Source organism: Mobula birostris, chromosome 14 (assembly GCF_030028105.1).
Source record: "Mobula birostris isolate sMobBir1 chromosome 14, sMobBir1.hap1, whole genome shotgun sequence".
NCBI classification, from domain to species: domain Eukaryota; kingdom Metazoa; phylum Chordata; class Chondrichthyes; order Myliobatiformes; family Myliobatidae; genus Mobula; species Mobula birostris.
The window spans coordinates 53,534,069-53,553,671 of NC_092383.1; the positions used below are offsets into that span (position 1 = coordinate 53,534,069).

General features: G+C 42.3%; 1 protein-coding gene across 1 annotated transcript in view; it reads left to right on the forward strand.

Annotated features, from left to right (window-relative positions):
* The window catches only part of LOC140209904 (signal peptide, CUB and EGF-like domain-containing protein 3), a 373,983-nt gene that overhangs the window by 282,267 nt on the left and 72,113 nt on the right, over positions 1–19,603 (forward strand). The window contains exon 8 of the mRNA XM_072278560.1: positions 2,233–2,355. Within this exon, the coding sequence (XP_072134661.1) occupies positions 2,233–2,355 (123 nt within the window). The remainder of the gene's footprint in view (positions 1–2,232; positions 2,356–19,603) is intronic.

Consider the following 19,603-nt stretch of genomic DNA (forward strand, 5'->3'; position numbering starts at 1 on the left):
AATTTAGCCAAAAAAGTGCCGCTGTAATGCACCGTTTGCACTAATTGGAGGTCACAGACAGAAAAACAGACAAAGCATGAGAGTTTTAATAGTATATAGATAGTTAAAAAGGTATAAAAAGGGCAAACTACTGTTTAACTAAGTAACAAATGAAGTATTTAAACGAAATGCAGAACAAATATGAACATTACCAATATTATTACAGTACTATGAAAAGGTGTATTAGTTCCTATTAATTATCGATGGAGGAATTCATTCCATATACATGTTCTTTTGATTGACTGTAAATTGTCAAAATCAGTACAGACACCTCATAAAATGCTTTTGACAATTGCATTCTTCAGTTTCATGTAACACTCAAGATGATTGTGGATAACTTCAAATCCTTCATAGTTCCTAACTTGTAGAAGTAGTGAAATCATTTCATTTTCACTCCCAGCATTTCTAGCATCTGCAATCCTGAATGCTTGAAATTGCAGTGAGTGAGTGAGAGAGAGAGAGAGAGAGAGAGAGAGAGAGAGAGAGAGAGAGAGAATTATTCACCCTTTGGAAGTTTTCATGTTTTATTCTTTACAGAATTGAATCACAATGGATTTAAATTGTCTTTTTTTGGACACTGATAAATAGAAGAAGTGTCTAAGTGAAAACAGATTTCTACAAAGTGATTTAAGTTAATTACAAATATAAAACATGACATAATTGATTGCACAAGTATTCACTCCCATCAAGCCAGTATTTAGTAGATGCACCTTTGGCAGCAATTACAGCCTTGAGTCTGTGTGGATAGGTCTCTATCAGCTTTGTACATCTGGACACTGTCATTTTTCCCCCTTTCTGCTTTACAAAACTGTTCAAGTTTTGTCAGATTGCATGGGGATCATGAGTGGTCAGCCATTTCCAAGTCCAGCCACGAATTCTCAGTTGAATTGAGGTCTGGATTCTGACTTGGCCACTCCAGGACATTAACTTTGTTGTTTTTAAGCCATTCCTGTGTAGCTTTGGCTTTATGCCTGGGGTCATCGTCTTGCTGGAAAACAAATCTTCTCCCAAGTCACAGTTCTCTTGCAGACTGCATCCGGTTTCCTCCAGGATTTCCCTGTATTTTGCTGCATTCATTTTACCCTTTACCTTCACAAGCCTTCCAGGGCCTGCTGCAGTGAAGCATCCCCACAGCATGATGCAGCCACCACCATGCTTCCCGGTAGGGATGTTGTGTTTTTGATGATCTGCAGTGTTTCGCTTACACCAAACATAGCGTTTAGTCTGATGGCTAAAAAGCTCAATTTTCATTTCATCAGACCATAGAATCTTCTTCCAGATGACTTCAGAGTCTTCCACATGCCTTCTGGCAAACTCTAGCCGAGATTTCATTTGTTTCTTTCAACAGTGGCTTTCTCTTTGCCACTCTCCTATAAAGCTGTAACTGGTGAAGCAACTGGGCAACAGTTGTTGTATGTGCAGTCTTTCCCATCCTAACCTCTGAAGCTTCTATCTCCTCCAGAGATGTCATGGGTCTCTTGTGGCCTCCCTCACTAGTTCCCTCCTTGCACAGTCACTCAGTTTCTGAGGACGACCTGCTCTAGGCAGATTTACAGCTGTGCCATATTCTTTCCATTTCTAGATGATTGACTTAACTCCAAGGGACAATCAGTGACTAGGAAATTTTCTCGTATCCATTTCCTGGTTTATGCTTTTCAATAACCTTTTTGCAGAGTTTCTTGGAGTGTTCTTTTGACTTGATGATGTAGTTTTTGCCAGGATACTGACTCCCCAGCAGTTGGACCTTCCATGTAGAGATGTATTTTCACTACCGTCGACTGATGAACACAGGTGATCTCCTTTTAACTAGTTATGTGACTTCTAAAACCAATTGGTTGCACCAGTAGTAATTTGGTGTGTCATATTAAAGGGTGTGAACACTTGTGCAATTAATTATTTTGTGTTTTATATTTGTAATTAATTTAGATTACTTTCTAGAGATCTGCTTTCACTTTGACATGAGTCTTTTTCTGTCGATCAATGTCAAAAAAGCCAAATTAACTCCACTATGATTCAATGTTGAAAAACAAAAAAACGTGAAAATTTCCAAGGGGGTGGTGAATACATTTTATAGGCACTGTATATGTATGTATGTATGTGTGTGTGTGCGTACGTTACATGCTTTTCACTCTGTACCTTTTCTTCCTCTCTTTCTCCGCACTTCCCTCACACCATGCCTCTCTCTGTCTGCAGATATTGATGAGTGTCGCCTGCACAATGGTGGCTGTGACCACGTCTGCAGGAACACTATCGGAAGCTTTGACTGCAGTTGCAAAAAGGGCTACAAACTGCTGACGAATGAAAGGACTTGTCAAGGTGAGTCAGATTTCTGTGCTATTTGTTTTAACCTATATGATGTGTTTCCACTATAATCTCACCTTTAATCTAATATTTGAGATGGGATTTTTCTGCTTGTAAATTGCACAGTAACAGGTGGGAGTTCTGAAATTGTAGTTTTTCCTGCACTACATACAAATATCTGCTCCTTTTTCAGCAACATCAGCGGAATAATCAAGAAAGGTGTATTTGTTGCTTCTGTTATGGTGATTGTACCTTCTGATTTCTGCACAGTGTTATCTGATGTCCTTTAAAACCAAGCAGATTAGACTTTAGATGAAGTTGAAGGATAAAAGTGTTTTTGGTTGGAACATGAGCCACCGCAAATGAATCGTCTGTAAATATCTCGAATCTCTTTGGGAGTGTAGAGTTTGTTTGTGAGAGAGGGCAGGTACTATACTTCACAAACTGTGTCATTCGATTAAGATTGGAATGTTTTTTCTTGATGACTGCAATGCTCATTTCAAATGTTTATAAAGAGTCAGATCTCTGCTTCAGGCTAGTTAACAATTTAAAATCTACTGGATGTTTGTGCACCCTCAAATATACAGTAACATTTCACAAGAGATGAAAATTCCATCCACCCAAATTCTGGGGATTTGGTCCTGTGAGAATGTAGTCACTTCGATCTGTGGGCAATGTCAACCCTGGAAAAGTGGCACTGGATTACAGGGAGAACAACTATTTCCACTGGTCACTGGGGTCCTCTGATGGCGGAACCTGGGTATTGCAGGAGTAATGTTAGGACAATCATTCACGTTCGGCTGTGAAATGCCTACACTCCCAACTGACTTGAAATAACTGCGCACTTGCCTTAGGCAACCTGTCTAGACCACTATGATTTGCCAGTCCGATCCTCATTATGTGACCCTGCTTTTTACCCCTGTAGGATGGGAGGGAGAAATGGAGCTTATCTTGCTGGTTTTACTTTGTTGCTCGGTATATTCTGTTCTGCTGTGTTCTGTGTTGTTCTGCCAAGCACAGTGGGCACATTATGTTGGCTCCAGAAGATGTGACAACACTTGCAGACTGCTCCCAGGACATCCTTGGGTGTGCTGGTCGTTAATGCAAACGACACATTTCTCTGTATGTTTCAAAGTACATGTGATAAATAAATCTGAATCTGATTATAAGGAGTGGAGGTGTTGGTGGGGTGGGGGGGTGGATGAGTGGGGAGGGAAAAAAGACAAAGAAATGGCTGACAGCTGCCGAAACTATACCTTCTAACCCAGTCAAATCAGAACCATCAAAGAGAGGATGAGTCAGATATTCAAAAGCTATTAAAAACTTCTAAAACTGTTTTAAGGAAAGTTCTCAAAGCACTCAAGCAGTTTAACTAATTTTTACAAAACCTGTCTTACTCCCCCATAACTATACGTCAGCTTTGAAATGAGTGGAGGGGCATCTAACCAAGCTCGTTTTTGTTTAAGGGTAGGCAACGTAGATTCTCCCAGTGATGTGGCTGCTCCCAGACTGAGCAGCACACAGGCTCAGCAGGTCAAGCGGCACCTATGCAGGGGAATAAACAATCGCCGTCTTAGGCTGAGACCCTCATCAGGTAATTTTGTCGGGTCTCCTATAAAAGCTTCCAAATGGTTTTCAAATTAATAAATACAAAAAATCCAAACAATTTAAGAAACCTCGGTGGGCTAATCCGTCACAGCAGTTTGTGTCTATTGAAGTGAACGGGAAAGCATTCCCAGTATGAGGTGCAAGTTGTTTAAATAAATTACTATGGCATGAGTGTTGGGGAACCTGCACAATTTGCACAAGGAATCCTGCACCAGAATGCAGTTGGCTAAACAGCTGCTGATCACAACTCCCGGACTTACGTTTTCATATACTTATTTGCCAGAATCCTGATGTTCCTGACACTATACAAGGAAGTGTCAAGGTTTCCTGCCATTTCCATTCACAGTTTGTAGAACTTGAAATCCTGACTGTAGCTATGTTGACTCCTGATCTAGTATTGCAGAGAAAGCATTGCTCAGATTCAGGATCATTACTGCATCGCTAAGTCGATATTTTATTTCAATTAGATTGACTTATTGCTGGATCCCAGTAATTAACTATTCCTTTCAGCTTTTAAGACTAAACTTCGTTGCTTTACGTGGTGGCCACACTGATAACATGTCAGCATTGGGGAGGCTGCAGAAAAAGATTTACCAGAATGTTGCCTGGGATAAACGTTCTAGTTCTGAGAAAACTTAATTATTTTCCTTGGAGCCATGGATACTAAGGGTGGGGGGGGGGTTACCTGTTAAAAGGATACAGACTTATGAGAGGCGTAGATAGGGAGGATAGTGACATTACAGGGATGCCTAAGACCAGAGGGCATAGGGTTTGAGATGATCTGAGGAAGGATTTTCTCACCCAGAGGGGGTAGCAATCTGGAATGTACTGCCTGGGAAGGTGTGTTTGAAATGTATCTAGATGAGCATTTGACATGCCAATGATAAGGCCCAAATGCTGGCAAATTAGAATAGTATAGATGGGTACTTGATAGCTGTCATGGACATGGTAGGTCAAAGGGATTGCTTCTGCTCCTTGTTACTATGACTCTCATCAATAAAGGCAGTGGGACTGTAAGCCCAGGCCTTCGCCAGTTGTTAGGGGAAATGTGAGGACATTACTACAGGATCGATTCTTAATCTCCTCCAGATTGAAGATGGTGAAGGAAAGGGGAATAGAGGATTTAGGTGAAAGATGAATCAAGAATTGGACAATGGAGTTGTAGGGAATGATGGAATTTTAGTTTCCAGAGACACTGAGGGGCAAAAGAATTTAGGAGAGAAATGACTTGGGGATATGGGGTACTGAAGCAAGTTTATGGAGAGGGAATAATGAAATGCTTTTTGGTGAGTGGAGGGACCAACAATTGCAGCCTATAACTGAAATTGTACTGTTGACTGAACTTGTGACGCCCTTTGTCTCAGGAGCGAAATTGGTTTTGTTCCAAGAGAGGGGTACTGGCCTGCAAAGGGTATTTATATAGTAACAATTAATCTTATCATATCATACCCTTCAGAGTGTGCTCATCAAACACGCCACTGCTGAAATCTGTACAGGCTTGCAGTCACGTATACACAGAAGCCTTTTGGGGTGAAGCCAGCGTCAGTGAGGGGTGGCCAGATGTTATCAGCTAGTCACGCTCTTGATGTGTTAAATGATTTAGAACAGTGTTTTCATTAGTCATAGAAACAAGAAATCAGGAGCATGTCAGATAAGTGTTAGAGGTGAGTACAGGCCAGGTTTGATGCAGGCTCATTAAAGGTTTTACATTCTGCCCTGCGGAATAGTAATAAAGAAATCGACTGTGAAATCCTGATGAAAAGTCTCGGCCTGAAATGTTGACTGTTTACTCTTTTCCATTGATGCTGCCAGACCTGCTGAGTTCCTCCAGCATTTTGTGTGCATTGCCTTGGATTTCCAGCATCTGCAGATTTTCTTGTGTGTGGAAATCAACTGTGAAACGAACCTGCCTCAGTCTAGTTTTATTCTGTCCTTTCTAAATCTTGTAAGTGTCTTTATCCTTCTGATCCTTTCACTGTATCTCTGACTGTTCCCCTTCTGATTTGCTCCCTCTGCCCCATTGAATCTACTTTCTAGCATTTCTGATTATATGTTTCTGTACATTCTGATACCCCTACTATCCCCTTGATACCCCTACAATTCTCTTCCTCTACTCTTCTGGTTCTATCTCCTTTGACTCTATTCAGTTCAATCATCTGGTGAGCCCTCACCTTCAGTATTGTGAACATTTTTGGGCCCCTCATCTTAGAAAAGATGTGCTGGTATTGGAGAGGGTCCAGAGGAGGTTCACAAGGATGATTCTGGGAATGAAAGGGTTATCATACGAGGAATGTTTGATGGCTGTGTGTCTGTACTCGCTGGAATTCAGAAGGATGGGGGGGATCTCACTGAAACCTTTCCAATGTTGAAAGACCTAAACAGAGTAGATATGGAAAGGAAGTTTCCCCATGGTGGGAGAGTCCAGGACAAAACAAAAGGGCACAGCCTCAGGATAGAGGGATACCCTTTCAAAACAGAGATGCGGAGAAATTTCTTTAGCCAAAGGGTGGTGAATTTGTGGAATTTGTTGGCTCAGACAGCTGCAGAGGCCAGGTCGTTGGGTGTATTTAAGGCAGAGATTGATAGGTTCTGGATTGGACACGGCATCAAAGGTTACGGGGGGAAGGCCGGGAACTGGGGTTGAGGAGAAGATGGATAAAAAGGATCAGCCATGATTGACGGGCCAGATGTCTCATGGTCCTATGATTTTATCTGTAAATGATTCAGTCCATGCTTACATGCAGTGAAATGTAAGGAACATATTCAGACATGGGGTCATATGTGGAGAAATGCATTAATGCCAAAAAAGAGACAAGAGCGAGTCTAATCACCTACGCTTGATTTTCAATGACATCGATTTCACAGAATCCCCACCATCAACATCCTGAGGTCAACACCTACCAGAAACCACGTGAGTAGGTTGACCAAGCTGCTTATTTCATCCCTCCTCTCCTACCCATCCAACTGCCCTTCACCTGGTCTCATCTTTCACCTGCTAGCTTATACTCTCCCCCACCTCCCCGCCCCATAGTAACTTATTCTGCTTTCTTTTTCCTTCCTTTCCAGTCCTGGCCAAGTGTCTCGGCTCAAAACATTAACTGTTTATTTCCTTCCATGGATGCTGCCCGACCTGCTGAGTTCTTCCAGCATTTTGTGCGTGTTGTTAAGAAATCCTTTCTATTTTGCAGGATGTGCATAGCTTCAACAACCTCAAGAAGCTTAACATCATCCAGGAACAAAAATACATTTGGTTGGAACCCTATCAAATACGTTAAGCAGTCACTCCCTGCAACACTTGTGCATGTGGCTATAGTGGGCTCCTTATACAAAACACACTGCCCAGACGATTCAAACATTATCTCTCAAGCTCACACCTACTCTGTGTTCCAATAGCTTTTGCAATTCAATGTCTTCGATCACTGTAAAGGCTGATTTATACTTGTGCGTACGGGCTACGCTGTAGCCTACACAAGCCGCCTACGCCGTTGTGAGCATTTATACTTGTGCGTTGCTGTGTCTGCATCACTCTGCGATTCACCGCCAAAATGCTAGTTGGCAGTGGGGTTTCTATGCCACTGTGTTGAGTTTCTTTCTGTACTTCAAACAATGGCGATTGAAACTGAGCACATCATGTTGGAGTTGAAGCTAATAAATGTTGAACAAGAGCTTCTTCTCTCTCAATTCTGAAATGGCGGAGAAGAAGAAGCAACCGGAAATGCGTAGGAGGAAATGTGATGCTACCAAGCGGACCAATCACAGTTGTTGCGGTCTGCGTCACCACAACGTATAGTTACATTTTGGGAGAGGTGCGTGTTAGGCTACGGCGTAGGGGTCAGCGTAGAGTGCAGCGTAGGGTACGCGGCTATGCCGTACCTACGGCATACATTTGATGCAGAAGTATAACTTGGGCTTTCGTTTGTTTCCTGAGCAGCACACTGTTTCCCAGTCAGCACAGTTTTGTGTCTTTCATTTATTTTGCACTAACTAGCTGAAATGTGGAACCAGAATAGGAATCAGCATTGAGGCAGAAGTGCAATGCAAGTGGGAAGCCTGTGCTTGCACGCTCCGGGTCTCAGGCTGATACACCAGACCAGCATGCTGTCTTTAAGGTGGTACCACAGAGCGAACTTCCAACACTGCTTCTTTGTGTGACTCAACAGTTGTTGCATCATTCAAAGGGCAATGATGAAACATTGCTCTTGCGGTACTGGGGTTAGTTCTGACCACCCTTTCTTTAAACCAGTAGCATATTAGGACAGCACAAAACTGTGCCTCGAACAGATTCACTACAATTATACTGGAAATGAGAAGCTATAATTAAGGAAAAGTTGTGCCACGGGGTAGGCCAAAGGAGACATAATAAAGGTTTTCAAACTTCTGTGATTTCCAGAGGGTGCTCAGTAATTCACAGTTGGTGAATTAGTGTGAGCTAGACAGACTCACAATACTGCTATTAGAAGAACAAAGAATTAAGTCAAAATAAAATCATTTCTCGTTATTGCAATGGGAATACTCTGTTAAACATGGCTGTTTAAGCAATTAAACTATGGCATTAAAACAGAATTTCACAAGATATTTGAAAGGAAAATATAAAACAATGAAAATATAAAGGAAAGATTTTGAGGAAAAAGTTGCTCATGTTGAAGAATTGGCTCCAATAAAGGCACAAACAAGGAGGCCTGAGCTTCATTCTGGGTGTGATTACTCTGGCTGCAAATCGGCTGTTGGTCCTTTTTATCTGGGTTTAAATCCCACAGTGATAATGCCAATAGTTCCAAAAGCAAATCATATCTCAAATTAGCTTTTTAATCGGTGCTATTCCAAAACACACAATTTCCCATAATTTGTAATGATTGCATTTTCTTCAGACCCAATATACAGAACAGAACTTGGAGGTGTAGCAAACTATCATGCAAGATGCAGCCATTACTGGATCAGGAATAAAACTGGGTTCCAAAAGGTGCGGCAGTGGAAACATTTCATTTGGACTTAAGTAGAGTAACAGGAGCTGATTATGACTTTACCTGCCTGGGTACAAAAGATTGAAATAAGACTCAGTCTCATCTTTTCTCCTTTCCAACCTCTTCCCTAGCAGCATCAGACAAGCATGGGGTCTGCATTCCTTTGTTTGCATTGTGGCTGTTTGATTATATCACATACACTTCTTACCTCAGTCCCACCAGTTCTTGAAATAATAATGCACTTCCCTGGAAGAAGTACAGATTAATTTCAACTGTGCTTTTCATTTCTTCATTCAGTGTCAGAAACTCTCTGTCCCAGACAGCTGTGGACTGTGATCATTTAGAAATATTGAAAGTGGAGGTTGGTAAATTTTTGAAACTATAAAATTGAAGGCTGTAGCAAAGGAGGAGTTGAGGCCTGGGGTAAATCAGTTATGATCTTAGTGAATGGTAGGAGCAGGCTTGGGGAGCAAGTGGCCTGTTTCTGCTCCTATTTTCTTCTGTTTATTCTGTGAAGTTGAGAATTCCCTTCCCCCACCGCCCACAGTCAGGAAATTAGATTAAATTTTATACCACCCGCTAGCTAGACTTTTCATTGTATAGTTTGGGAACATTTGGGTTTAGCAGTAATCCATGAACACTACCACACTATTCTGCACTCTTTTTGCACCTTAAAAAATATTTCTGATTGTAACTTATAGTAACTTTCTTTTATGTATTGCTCTGTACTGGTGCTGCAAGACAACAAATTACATGACATTTGTCAGTGGTAACAAAGCTGAAGGAGTAGGAGAAGGAGGTATAGATAATGCGTTCTGACGCAGTGCCATGATATTGTGTCAGTTAGATAAACTTGGCAACATGCATTTTGTTCAAGACGCCACCCCTTTCAAAACAAGGGAGTGCTGCCCTTAGGTAAATGAAAGCTGTGGCAGCCCAGCCAGTAAACAGCATTGCAGAGGAATGTGAACCGCAGACAAGACAACGAGGGACTGTAATGCCTTGTTCGGAGTTGGGTTTGTCAGTGGTTCATCATTCTCACCTAAGTTTAACCTTAATGTAATCTCTTTCTGTTGCAATAGAAGTAAGATCTCTTGAGGATTACACTATGATAAAATATTGTGGGTTCATTGTGCATTCAAGCTGGTAAATTTGGTGGGACTACATAAACAATTCAAGCCTCAACAAACAGCCTTCATCAGAAACATTGGCAGGGAAGAACATCTCAGTGTACTAATTAAATAGCCATTTGTGCCAGACTCTCTTGCTTAAAACCTACTGATCAGCTCAGATTCAGACCATTTTGATTTACCCATGGATACTTTGATGTGGTCTGTATGAAGTTGACTAAGCTGGGCTGCTTACATTAAAGTTGTTTTATTTTGTGTGGCCCAACATAGAATTCGGACAGAAAAATTTGATACGAAGCATTGTGGCATGATACAAACATTACTATAGTGGTAGCAGAACAATCTCAAAAATATCTTCACACAATCTTCAGACTCTGGACATGTAACTAGAAGCTTTTGCGTGTTTAATGAACCATTGATGGGGCTGGAGCAGAGTTTTCCCTGCTGGCGAGCAAGTGAGGTTTAGAAGCTGAGCAACTGAGAAAAGGCAGCTTTGTCATGAAGAAAGATTGCATTTTGATTGGCTCATGTTCCCAACTCAGCTTTCTTCCAGCCTCCATGAGCACAAAGCTCATCCCTTCACCAACAGTTTCCATGCAGTTTATGGCAGAAAAATTCCATGAGAGTACTAATGCTGTTTCTGGATTTCAGTTCAGCATTCAACATTGTTGTCTCACAGAGCTTGGTGAACAAACCCCTACTTGTCTAAGTACACCACTGTGAACCTGGTTGTTGGACTTCCTAACCAACAGACCTCAGACAGTCAGGATGCATTACTATTCCTCCCTCCCCCTCATCCTCCACACGGGTGCCCCCCAGGGCCGTGTGCTGAGCCCATTGCGGTACACTCTGCTCACACATGACTGCATGGCCAAACACCCGAGTAATCACAATGTCTAATTCACCAATGGCACAACAGTGGTGGGGCTCATCGACAACAACAATGAGATGGCCACTATAGTAATATTTGTACCATGCCACAATGCTTCGTATCAAACTTTTCTGTCCGAATTCTACGTTGGGCCTGCGGAGAGCAGGTGGAACAGCTTGAGGCCTGGCGCCAGGCAAATTACCTCTTCTTCAATGTCAACGAGACAAAGGGGATGGTTATTGTCTTCAGGAGGACTCGCACCACTCACGCCCCTTTTTACATCGGCGGGACAGCAGTGGAAATTGTGAACAGTTTGGTACTCCTGGGAGTGCACATTTCGCACAACCTCTCAAGGTTGCAGAACACATTCTACGCAATCTGGAAGGCTCTTTCTGAGGAGGCTGAAGAGAGCTGAGTTATGCAAATCAATGCTCATATCATTCTACAGGTGTGCATTAGAGAGCATTCTAACAAGCTGCATCACTGCCTGGTACAGAAACTGCACTGAGACGGACAGGAAGGCCCGACAAAACTGCCCAACGCATCACCAGCACCAGCCAACCCACCATCCAGGGGATATATACAGAAAGGTGCCAGTAACACCCTGAAAGATCCCACCCACCCTGCTCATGGACTGTCTGTCCCACTATAATGTTGAATCAGATTCACGGGTCTGGTGAGTGAGATAGAAAGCACTGATTGTGAATATGTACATTAATCTTTTATTTACAAACTGAATATTCAACAAACGTGTGGTGTGTGGCCAAGTGGTTAGGGCTTTGGACTAGCGATCTGAAGGTTATGGATTTGAGCCTCGGCCAGGGCAGCATGTGTGTCCTTGAGCAAGGCACTTAACCACACACTGCTCCAGTCTACACAGCTGAAAATGGGTACCAGCAAAAATGCTGGGGGTTAACCTTGCGATAGATTGACATCCTATCCGGGGGTGGGGGGGGGAAGAATTTCCTACTCTCAGTCGCTTCACGCCACAGAAACCGGCATAAGCACTGCCCTGATGGGCCACAAAGGCTCGTGACAGACTTTAAAACCATTCAACAAACATGCTTAGCTAAAAGTGCACACAGAACATACCTTCCCAGTGGTCATGTGCACCGCTTGCCTTAAACAAAGGAAGACAGAAAGAACCTCCCACACCCGCTCTCTATATAACCAGGATATTTGGAACTGGACACCAGACAGCTAACCACTGGGGAAAAACAACTGCAGTTTCTATACCTACCAATCACGACAGAAACAACTTCCGGCAATCAGAACGAGCCATGTCCCCCACAGGACACTAGGAGGCTACATAGCATCCACACAAGGATCACCAGACTCAAAAACAGTTACTTTCCCCAAGTAGTCAGGCTGATCAACACCTCCATTCACTAACCCACCCCTCCACACCCCCAACCACCACAGCTTTATCATTTCCTGTCTGAGGCACCTATGTACTGACACTCCTGTGCCTAACATCATTTTAAGGACATACAGTCAATCCATGTATATAACTAGCATCTCACTGACATCTTCAACACCCCTCTACCACCACACTCCTCCGTCTAGCGGAGAGGGGTGGAGAGGGAAAGATGTGCTTCGTGGTAGGGTCCTGTTGAAGGTGGCAGAAGTTGCAGAGGATGATGTGCTGGATCCAGAGGCTGGTGGGGTGGTAGGTAAGGACAAGGGGAACTCTGTCCCTGTTGTGGTGAAGGGAGGATGAGGTGAGGATCGAAGTGCGGGCAATCACATCTTTCCCTCTCCACCCCTCTCTGCTTTCCGCAGGGATCGTTCTCTCCACGACTCCCTGGTCCACAAGTCCCTCCCCACTTATCCCTGTAAGCGTAAGTGCTACACCTATCCCTACACCTCCTCTCTTGCCACCATTCAGGGCCCCAAACAGTCCTTCCAAGTGAGGCAACACTTCACTTGTGAGTCTGTTGGGGTCATCTATTGCATCCGGTGCTCCCGGTGCAGCCTCCTCTACATCAGTGAAACCCGACGCAGAGTGGGGGACCACTTCGTTGAGCACCTCCGCTCCATCCGCCACAACAGACAGGATCTCCCGGTAGTCACCCACTTCAACTCTGCTTCCCATTCCCATTCAGATATGTCCATACTTGGCCTCCTCTACTGCCATGATGAGACTAAACTCAGTTTGGAGGAGCAACACCTCATATACCATCTAGGTAATCTCCAGCCCCTTGGTAAGAACATAGAATTCTCCAACTTCCGGTAATTCCCTCCCCCTCCCTTCCTCTATCCCTATTTCACTCTACCCCCTCCCCCAGCTCCCTCATGGTCCCGCCTCCTTCTTCTACCACCCATTGTTTTCAGGGCTATGATGTCAATGCTTCCCCTCCCCCACCCCTTTGTCTTTCAAATTACTGGTCTTTCAACTGACGCTACAAGCATTCTTCAAATCCTTCCCCACCTTTCATTCTTCAGTCCTGACGAAAGGTTCCAGCCTGAAACGTTGACTCATCATTTCTGACTGATGCTGCCCGACCTGCTGAGTTCATCTAGCGTACTGAAAGTGTTGCTTTTATATTTTTTATTATTCTGAAGCAGTGGAGGCTACCTCGGTAAATATATTTAAGACAAGATTGGATAGATTTTTACATAGTAGGGGAATTCAGGATAGTGGGGGAAAGGCAGGTAGGTGGAGATGAGTCCATGGTCAGATCAGTCATGGCCTACTCCTGCTCCTATTTCTTATGTTCTTATGTTCTTCTTTATCTTATGGTGTTTTTTTGTGCTGCATCGGATTCAGAATAACAATTATTTTGTTCTCCTTTACACGTGTGAACTGGAAATTACATAGACAGTATTGAATCTTGAAGAGTGTCAGTGCATTGGATGTCCTTTTGGGCCCAAGCAACATCTGTAGCTTCCAGACAATGAATGGTGCTAAGCTCATCTTTGTGCTTGAGATCTCCACATTAATTTTCTTTCATGAATGAGAATGAGCAAATGAAAGTAGCTTGCCCAGGACAGCTCCATCTTCTTCTATCTCACAATAAGAACTGATTATTCAGCCACTATCACACTGTTATTTGTGGGAGTTTGCAGTACAAAGATACTTTGCTCTTTTTTCCTGTATCATAGAGATTATTAGATTTCAAAGCAAAAGTGCATTGGTGGCACCTGAGGCTGGATAATGAAAATTAGTGAACTTTTCTTGATTCGCCTTGACTGAAGCTTCAAAGCCAAGCTCTTGCAAGAATTGATGATGAGAATGGAGCAAAACCATTCCTGATACTGCACCTGACAACACCTGATTTCAAATTTCCCACCAGTTGTGCTCAGACTAGAGGGGTGCTTAAGACCACACCTGTGTGTAGAGAAGGGTCTTACACCATGGCCACCTCTGCTGTTATACTTTGGTTGCATCACCCATTGCCCCTGTACTGAACAAGCCTGGATACATGCAGGGGAACATTGTGGTACATCCAAATTGGGACTAATGATGGAGTCCTGGGTGTTGGTAAAATAAGAGAAGGGGGATAAACTCTCTACTATTGTGGAAAAATGCTAAAAATATATATTTTTGTGGCTATTTTAGTGCAGGGAGGATTTAGAGTGGGGTTCCTCAGCTTGGTTCCACAGACTGCTCAGTTAGTGGTAGGGGTCCATGGCATAAAAAAGGTTGGGAACTCCTGATTTAGAGTTTAAAATCTACGAAGGAAATTGAGTGCTGGATTGGTTCACATTTATAAGGAGTAAAATTATCTGTTGTATCATATTAAATGCTTGTCATCACACAGAGTAGTCAAGCAGCACACGGGCCTATTCCACGCTCTCCCAGCCTCAAGCTAATTAATTGTGTGCATGTTGCAAATACTCATTTTGGGGGATTTATGGGCTTCAGAAAGAAACATGCATTATCTCAAACTGTAATCAAACCAGTATGTATTTCTCAGTTCTCTGACTCTACTTTGTCTACCGATACAGCTGAGATACAGATTCCTTATCTCATAAAAACACCAAACATTAACTCCACGACTCAGTTTACATGGGGTGACCTGGAACTAATTCAAGGTAATATGTTCTAACTGTTCAAAATTTCTGAAATTATTTGTACTTCTGTTTCCTTGGCTGGTTTTGTATCAGTCATGTGCTACAATGAAAATAGAAGACATAAATGTGACAAAGGGTATAGAATCCCATCCCTTAACCACACACGTGTGCGTACTAGTGAAAGTCACTGGACGCTCGAAGAATTGGCAGGTTTACTTCTGTATCTTCCTTTACCCTAGATTTAATGGAGACCATTTCTTCCTCCTGCTGAGATCCGTATTCAACTTAATTTCAATGTCTTTCCATCTTTCTTTGCTTTGGAGAATGATTTCTTCTTTGCCCATATTTTGTCTTCTGTTTGCCATACTTTTCATGTTGTCTTTCTCATAGAGGATTTAAAATAGTTTTTTAAAAATCTTTTACCTTTATATACTCAGCAGTGTGAGACCTTAAGATTTGATTTTAATTATTGTCATTACAGTTCAAGACTGCAGGAGCAATCCTCCCTTCATTATATTTTTACATTCTCTCACTTCCTACTGAGAGCAAGAAATTATTAGCACAAATTGTAGAGTGCAAGATCACAATCCTGCCAAACGTTTGTGACGTGCCTGTTTTAGCAGGAGAGTATTGTGACTCTGTAAGACTCACACTGAAACAGAATTGAATTGAATTGAATTTATTACTTACATCCTTCATATTCGTGAGTAAAAATCTTTACGTTACGTCTCTGTCTAAATGTGCAATTTATAGTCATTTATAATAAACATTATGTACAACAGGATAGTCAATATAACATAGAAATGCAGTTGCGTCAGCATGAGTTAATCAGTCTGATGGCCTGGTGGGAGAAGCTGTCCCAGAGCCTGTTGGTCCTGGCTTTTATACTGTGGTACCATTTCCCAGGTGGTAGCAGCTGGAACAGTTTGTGGTTGAGGTGACTCGGGTCCCCAATAATCCTTCGGGTCCTTTTTACACACCTGTCTTTGTAAGTGTCCTGAATTGTGGGAACTTCACACCTACAGATGCGCTGGGCTGTCCAAACCGCTATCCTGCGATTGAGGTACAGTTCCCATTCCAGTTAGTGATGCAGCCTGTCAGGATGCTCTCAGTTGTTCCCCTATAGAAAGTTCTTAGGATTTGGGGGCCCATACCAAACTTCTTCAACCATCTGAGGTGCAAGAGGTGCCATTGTGCTTTTTTCACCACACAGCTGGTACGTACAGACCACATGAGATCCTCAGTGATGTTTATGCCAAGGAACTTAAAGCTGTTCACCTTCTCAACTCCAGATCCATTGATATCAATAGGAGCTAGCCATTCTCCATTCCTCCTGTAGTCCACAATCAGCTCCCTTGTTTTTGCGACATTGAGGGAGAGGCATTTTTCCAAATTTTTCTGCACTTTAATAATATTACAACAAGTAAAAGGGATTGGAAAATGTTAAGTAATTTGGTGATCAGACAGAAAGCAATGGATGAAGCTATGTCTTATACTCTTATAGTGGAATGTGCTTGAGAGGGATAATAAATCAGCCACGATGGAACGGTGGCGCCAACTCAATAGGCCGAGATGCCTAATTCTGCTCCAATGTCTTATGGACTTGTGGACAAAAGGTTGGCAGGCTACAATTAATGGGTTACTTTAGGTACTTAACCTCAGCTTATTTGGCCAAGAGGACCAAAGAATGCTGGAGAAAAGGAGAGGAGTAAGACCACCTGGCCTCTCAATCCTGCCTTGCCCTCACTCATTCCAATCTTTCAAAAATATACAGTATCTTTTTCCTCTTTAAATACTTCCAGTGATATAATTGCCACAAGTTCTGGGTAGAGAATTCCAAGATCCACCACCCTCTCATTCATTCACATTGTGCTTGATAGGATTGTTTTATGTTTATATTTATTGTGTTTCTTAGGCTCTTATTGTGTTACTATTTATATTGTGTTTTATGTGCTGCATCAGAGGCAGAATAACAATAATTTCTTTCACCATTCACATGTGTATTGAAGAACGACATTAAGCAATCTTGAATCTCTGAGACAAGAAATTCCAATCCACTTGACTTGTAGCTTTCCTTGTTACGAAAGCTACAACACTAAACGTTCAGTAACACTTTGAACTTAACAGGTACTTTGTTAAGTCTCCTGAAGTTACACATTTACAACACTAAATATGAAACAAACAGGTACTTACCTAAGTGTGTGTGTGGGTCCTCCTATCTGCAGCACACTTTCCTAATGGCTCTTCAGCACTGGTTGCGATCTCAGTCTGAAGAGAGCCCCTAGTGAAGAAGGCAGAGTCATTTTCTGAATGGGCCAATCAACAAATGGCATGGTGGAAGCCGCTTTCAGCAAGTAAGTAAGTAAGTTAACCCTTCATGGTACAAATGGTACACAGTTGGGTAGTGTTGATGCTCAAAGAGACCTAGGTATTGTTGAGAAAATACGTTCAAAGAAAGCCTATGTGCAGGTGCAACAAAAGTTTTGGATTGCAAATGGTCTGCTTGGAATATGGAAGTTTTAATGCAACCGACGTATTGTGTTCAATCTTGTTTTCCTTACACACGAAAAGGTATTCCTTCTAAAGGTATTTGCTGTAGAGGGAATGCAGTGAAGCTTCTTAAGAATGGGTTTGCTAACTGAGAGAAGATTTAGTAGATTAGGTCTGTGTGTTCTAGAATTTAGAAGAAACAAAGGGGATCTTGCTGAAACATATGAACTTCCCATGGGGTTTGACAGGCCAGAAGCCAGATATAGGGAGGATGTTCCTTCTAAGTCTAGAGCCAAGCATTATCATCTCAAAGTGAGGGTTAGGCGGTTTGAGCCAAAGATGCTATAGGATCAGCCCCTTTGGGCCTGGTTCTTCATTTATCAAGGTCATGGCTGATCTTTTACCTTGGCTCTATCTTCCCTAGCATTCCACAGATTACTTGATTACCTTAATATCCAAAAATCTATTGAGGGTTATGCAACTTTCAAGTTCTGTGTCCCAGAGAACTGTGAAAATGATGTTGTTGAGAATATTTCAGGGCAGAGATCAATAGCCTTCACCCAAGCCAGTACTTCCAAAAATGAATATTGTGAGTGAATTGCTAGTTAAAAACCAGCAATTTTTTCAAATTACCACACATTTCAGTCTTTTGGAATTTTTATATTTGAAAATTACCGGTTTTCTACTTCTGTAACTTCTTCCCAGAAAACTCTAAAGCCTGTCTCCTTAGCCATAAACTTGCCTCCTTGTTCGTAACATCATTGTTTCCATTCCTGGCTTTTGCTGTTTGTGGTCCATCAATGTCCTTGGGGTGTTTCTTTACATGGTGAATGAATCCCATACCAATCCCAGCCCTATCAGCTCTTCGCCTGTGTTGGGATTCTGACTGCCAGGAGAAGATTTATTATGTCTGCCTTTTCCCTGAAGTTAACTGTAGTGTGGATGGAGTTTATTGGTTTTGCTGCATTTTTGTGGTTAGCTAGCCTTTAATGGAAAGTTCCATTCTGTCGACGAGGAAGATGAAAACTTATTATAATTACATCAAAGTTTTGAATCCACACACATTTAAGAAAATACATTGGAAAAGAATGATCAGTTCCATGCAAAACATGTTGAAAATGTCAGCAGCAACATTTTATTAAATCAGCTCCATCTGATTCTTCAGTGGTTCTTATTAACATTGCCATTCATTATGCATCCACAGCACATCACATTATTTTGTATAGGAAAACATATGGGTTAAATAAAACCTTTTATAACATAAGTATATGCTAGGGATGTTGCATGTGTTGTTCTCATTTAATGCCCAAACCTAAACTTAAATGGGCATGATATCCTTACCAGGAATAGTGGCAGCATAGTTACCATTGTTCAAATTGGATAAAATTGGCTACCAACAAAACTTATACTTTATACTTTATTGTCGCCAAACAATTGGTACTAGAATGTACAATCATCGCAGCGATATTTGATTCTGCGCTTCCAACTCCTTTGATTACAAATATTAAATATTAAAAATAAAAAATAGTAACAATTAGTAAATATTAAAATTTTAAATTATAAATCATAAATAGAAAATAGAAAAATGGAAAGTAAGGTGGTGCAAAAGAACCGAGAGGCAGGTCCGGATATTTGGAGGGTACGGCCCAGATCCGGGTCAGGATCCGTTCAGCAGCCTTATCACAGTTGGAAAGAAGCTGTTCCCAAATCTAGCCGTACGAGTCTTCAAGCTCCTGAACCTTCTCCCTGAGGGAAGAGGGACGAAAAGTGTGTTGGCTGGGTGGGTCGTGTCCTTGATTATCCTGGCAGCTCTGCTCCGACAGCGTGCGGTGTAAAGTGAGTCCACGGATGGAAGGATGGTTTGTGTGATGTGCTGCACCATGTTCATGATCTTCTGCAGCTTCTTTCGGTCTTGGACAGGACAACTTCCATACCAGGTTGTGATGCGCCCTAGAAGAATGCTTTCTATGGTGCATCTATAAAAATTAGTGAGGGTCTTAGGGGACAGGCCAAATTTCTTTAGCTTTCTCAGGAAGTAAAGGTGCTGGTGGGCCTTCTTGGCAGTGAACTCTGCTTGTTTGGACCAAGTCAGGTCATTTGTGATACTGACCCCGAGGAACTTAAAGCTTTTGACCTGTTCCACTTGCGCACCACCGATGTAAATTGGGTCATGCGATCCGCTACTC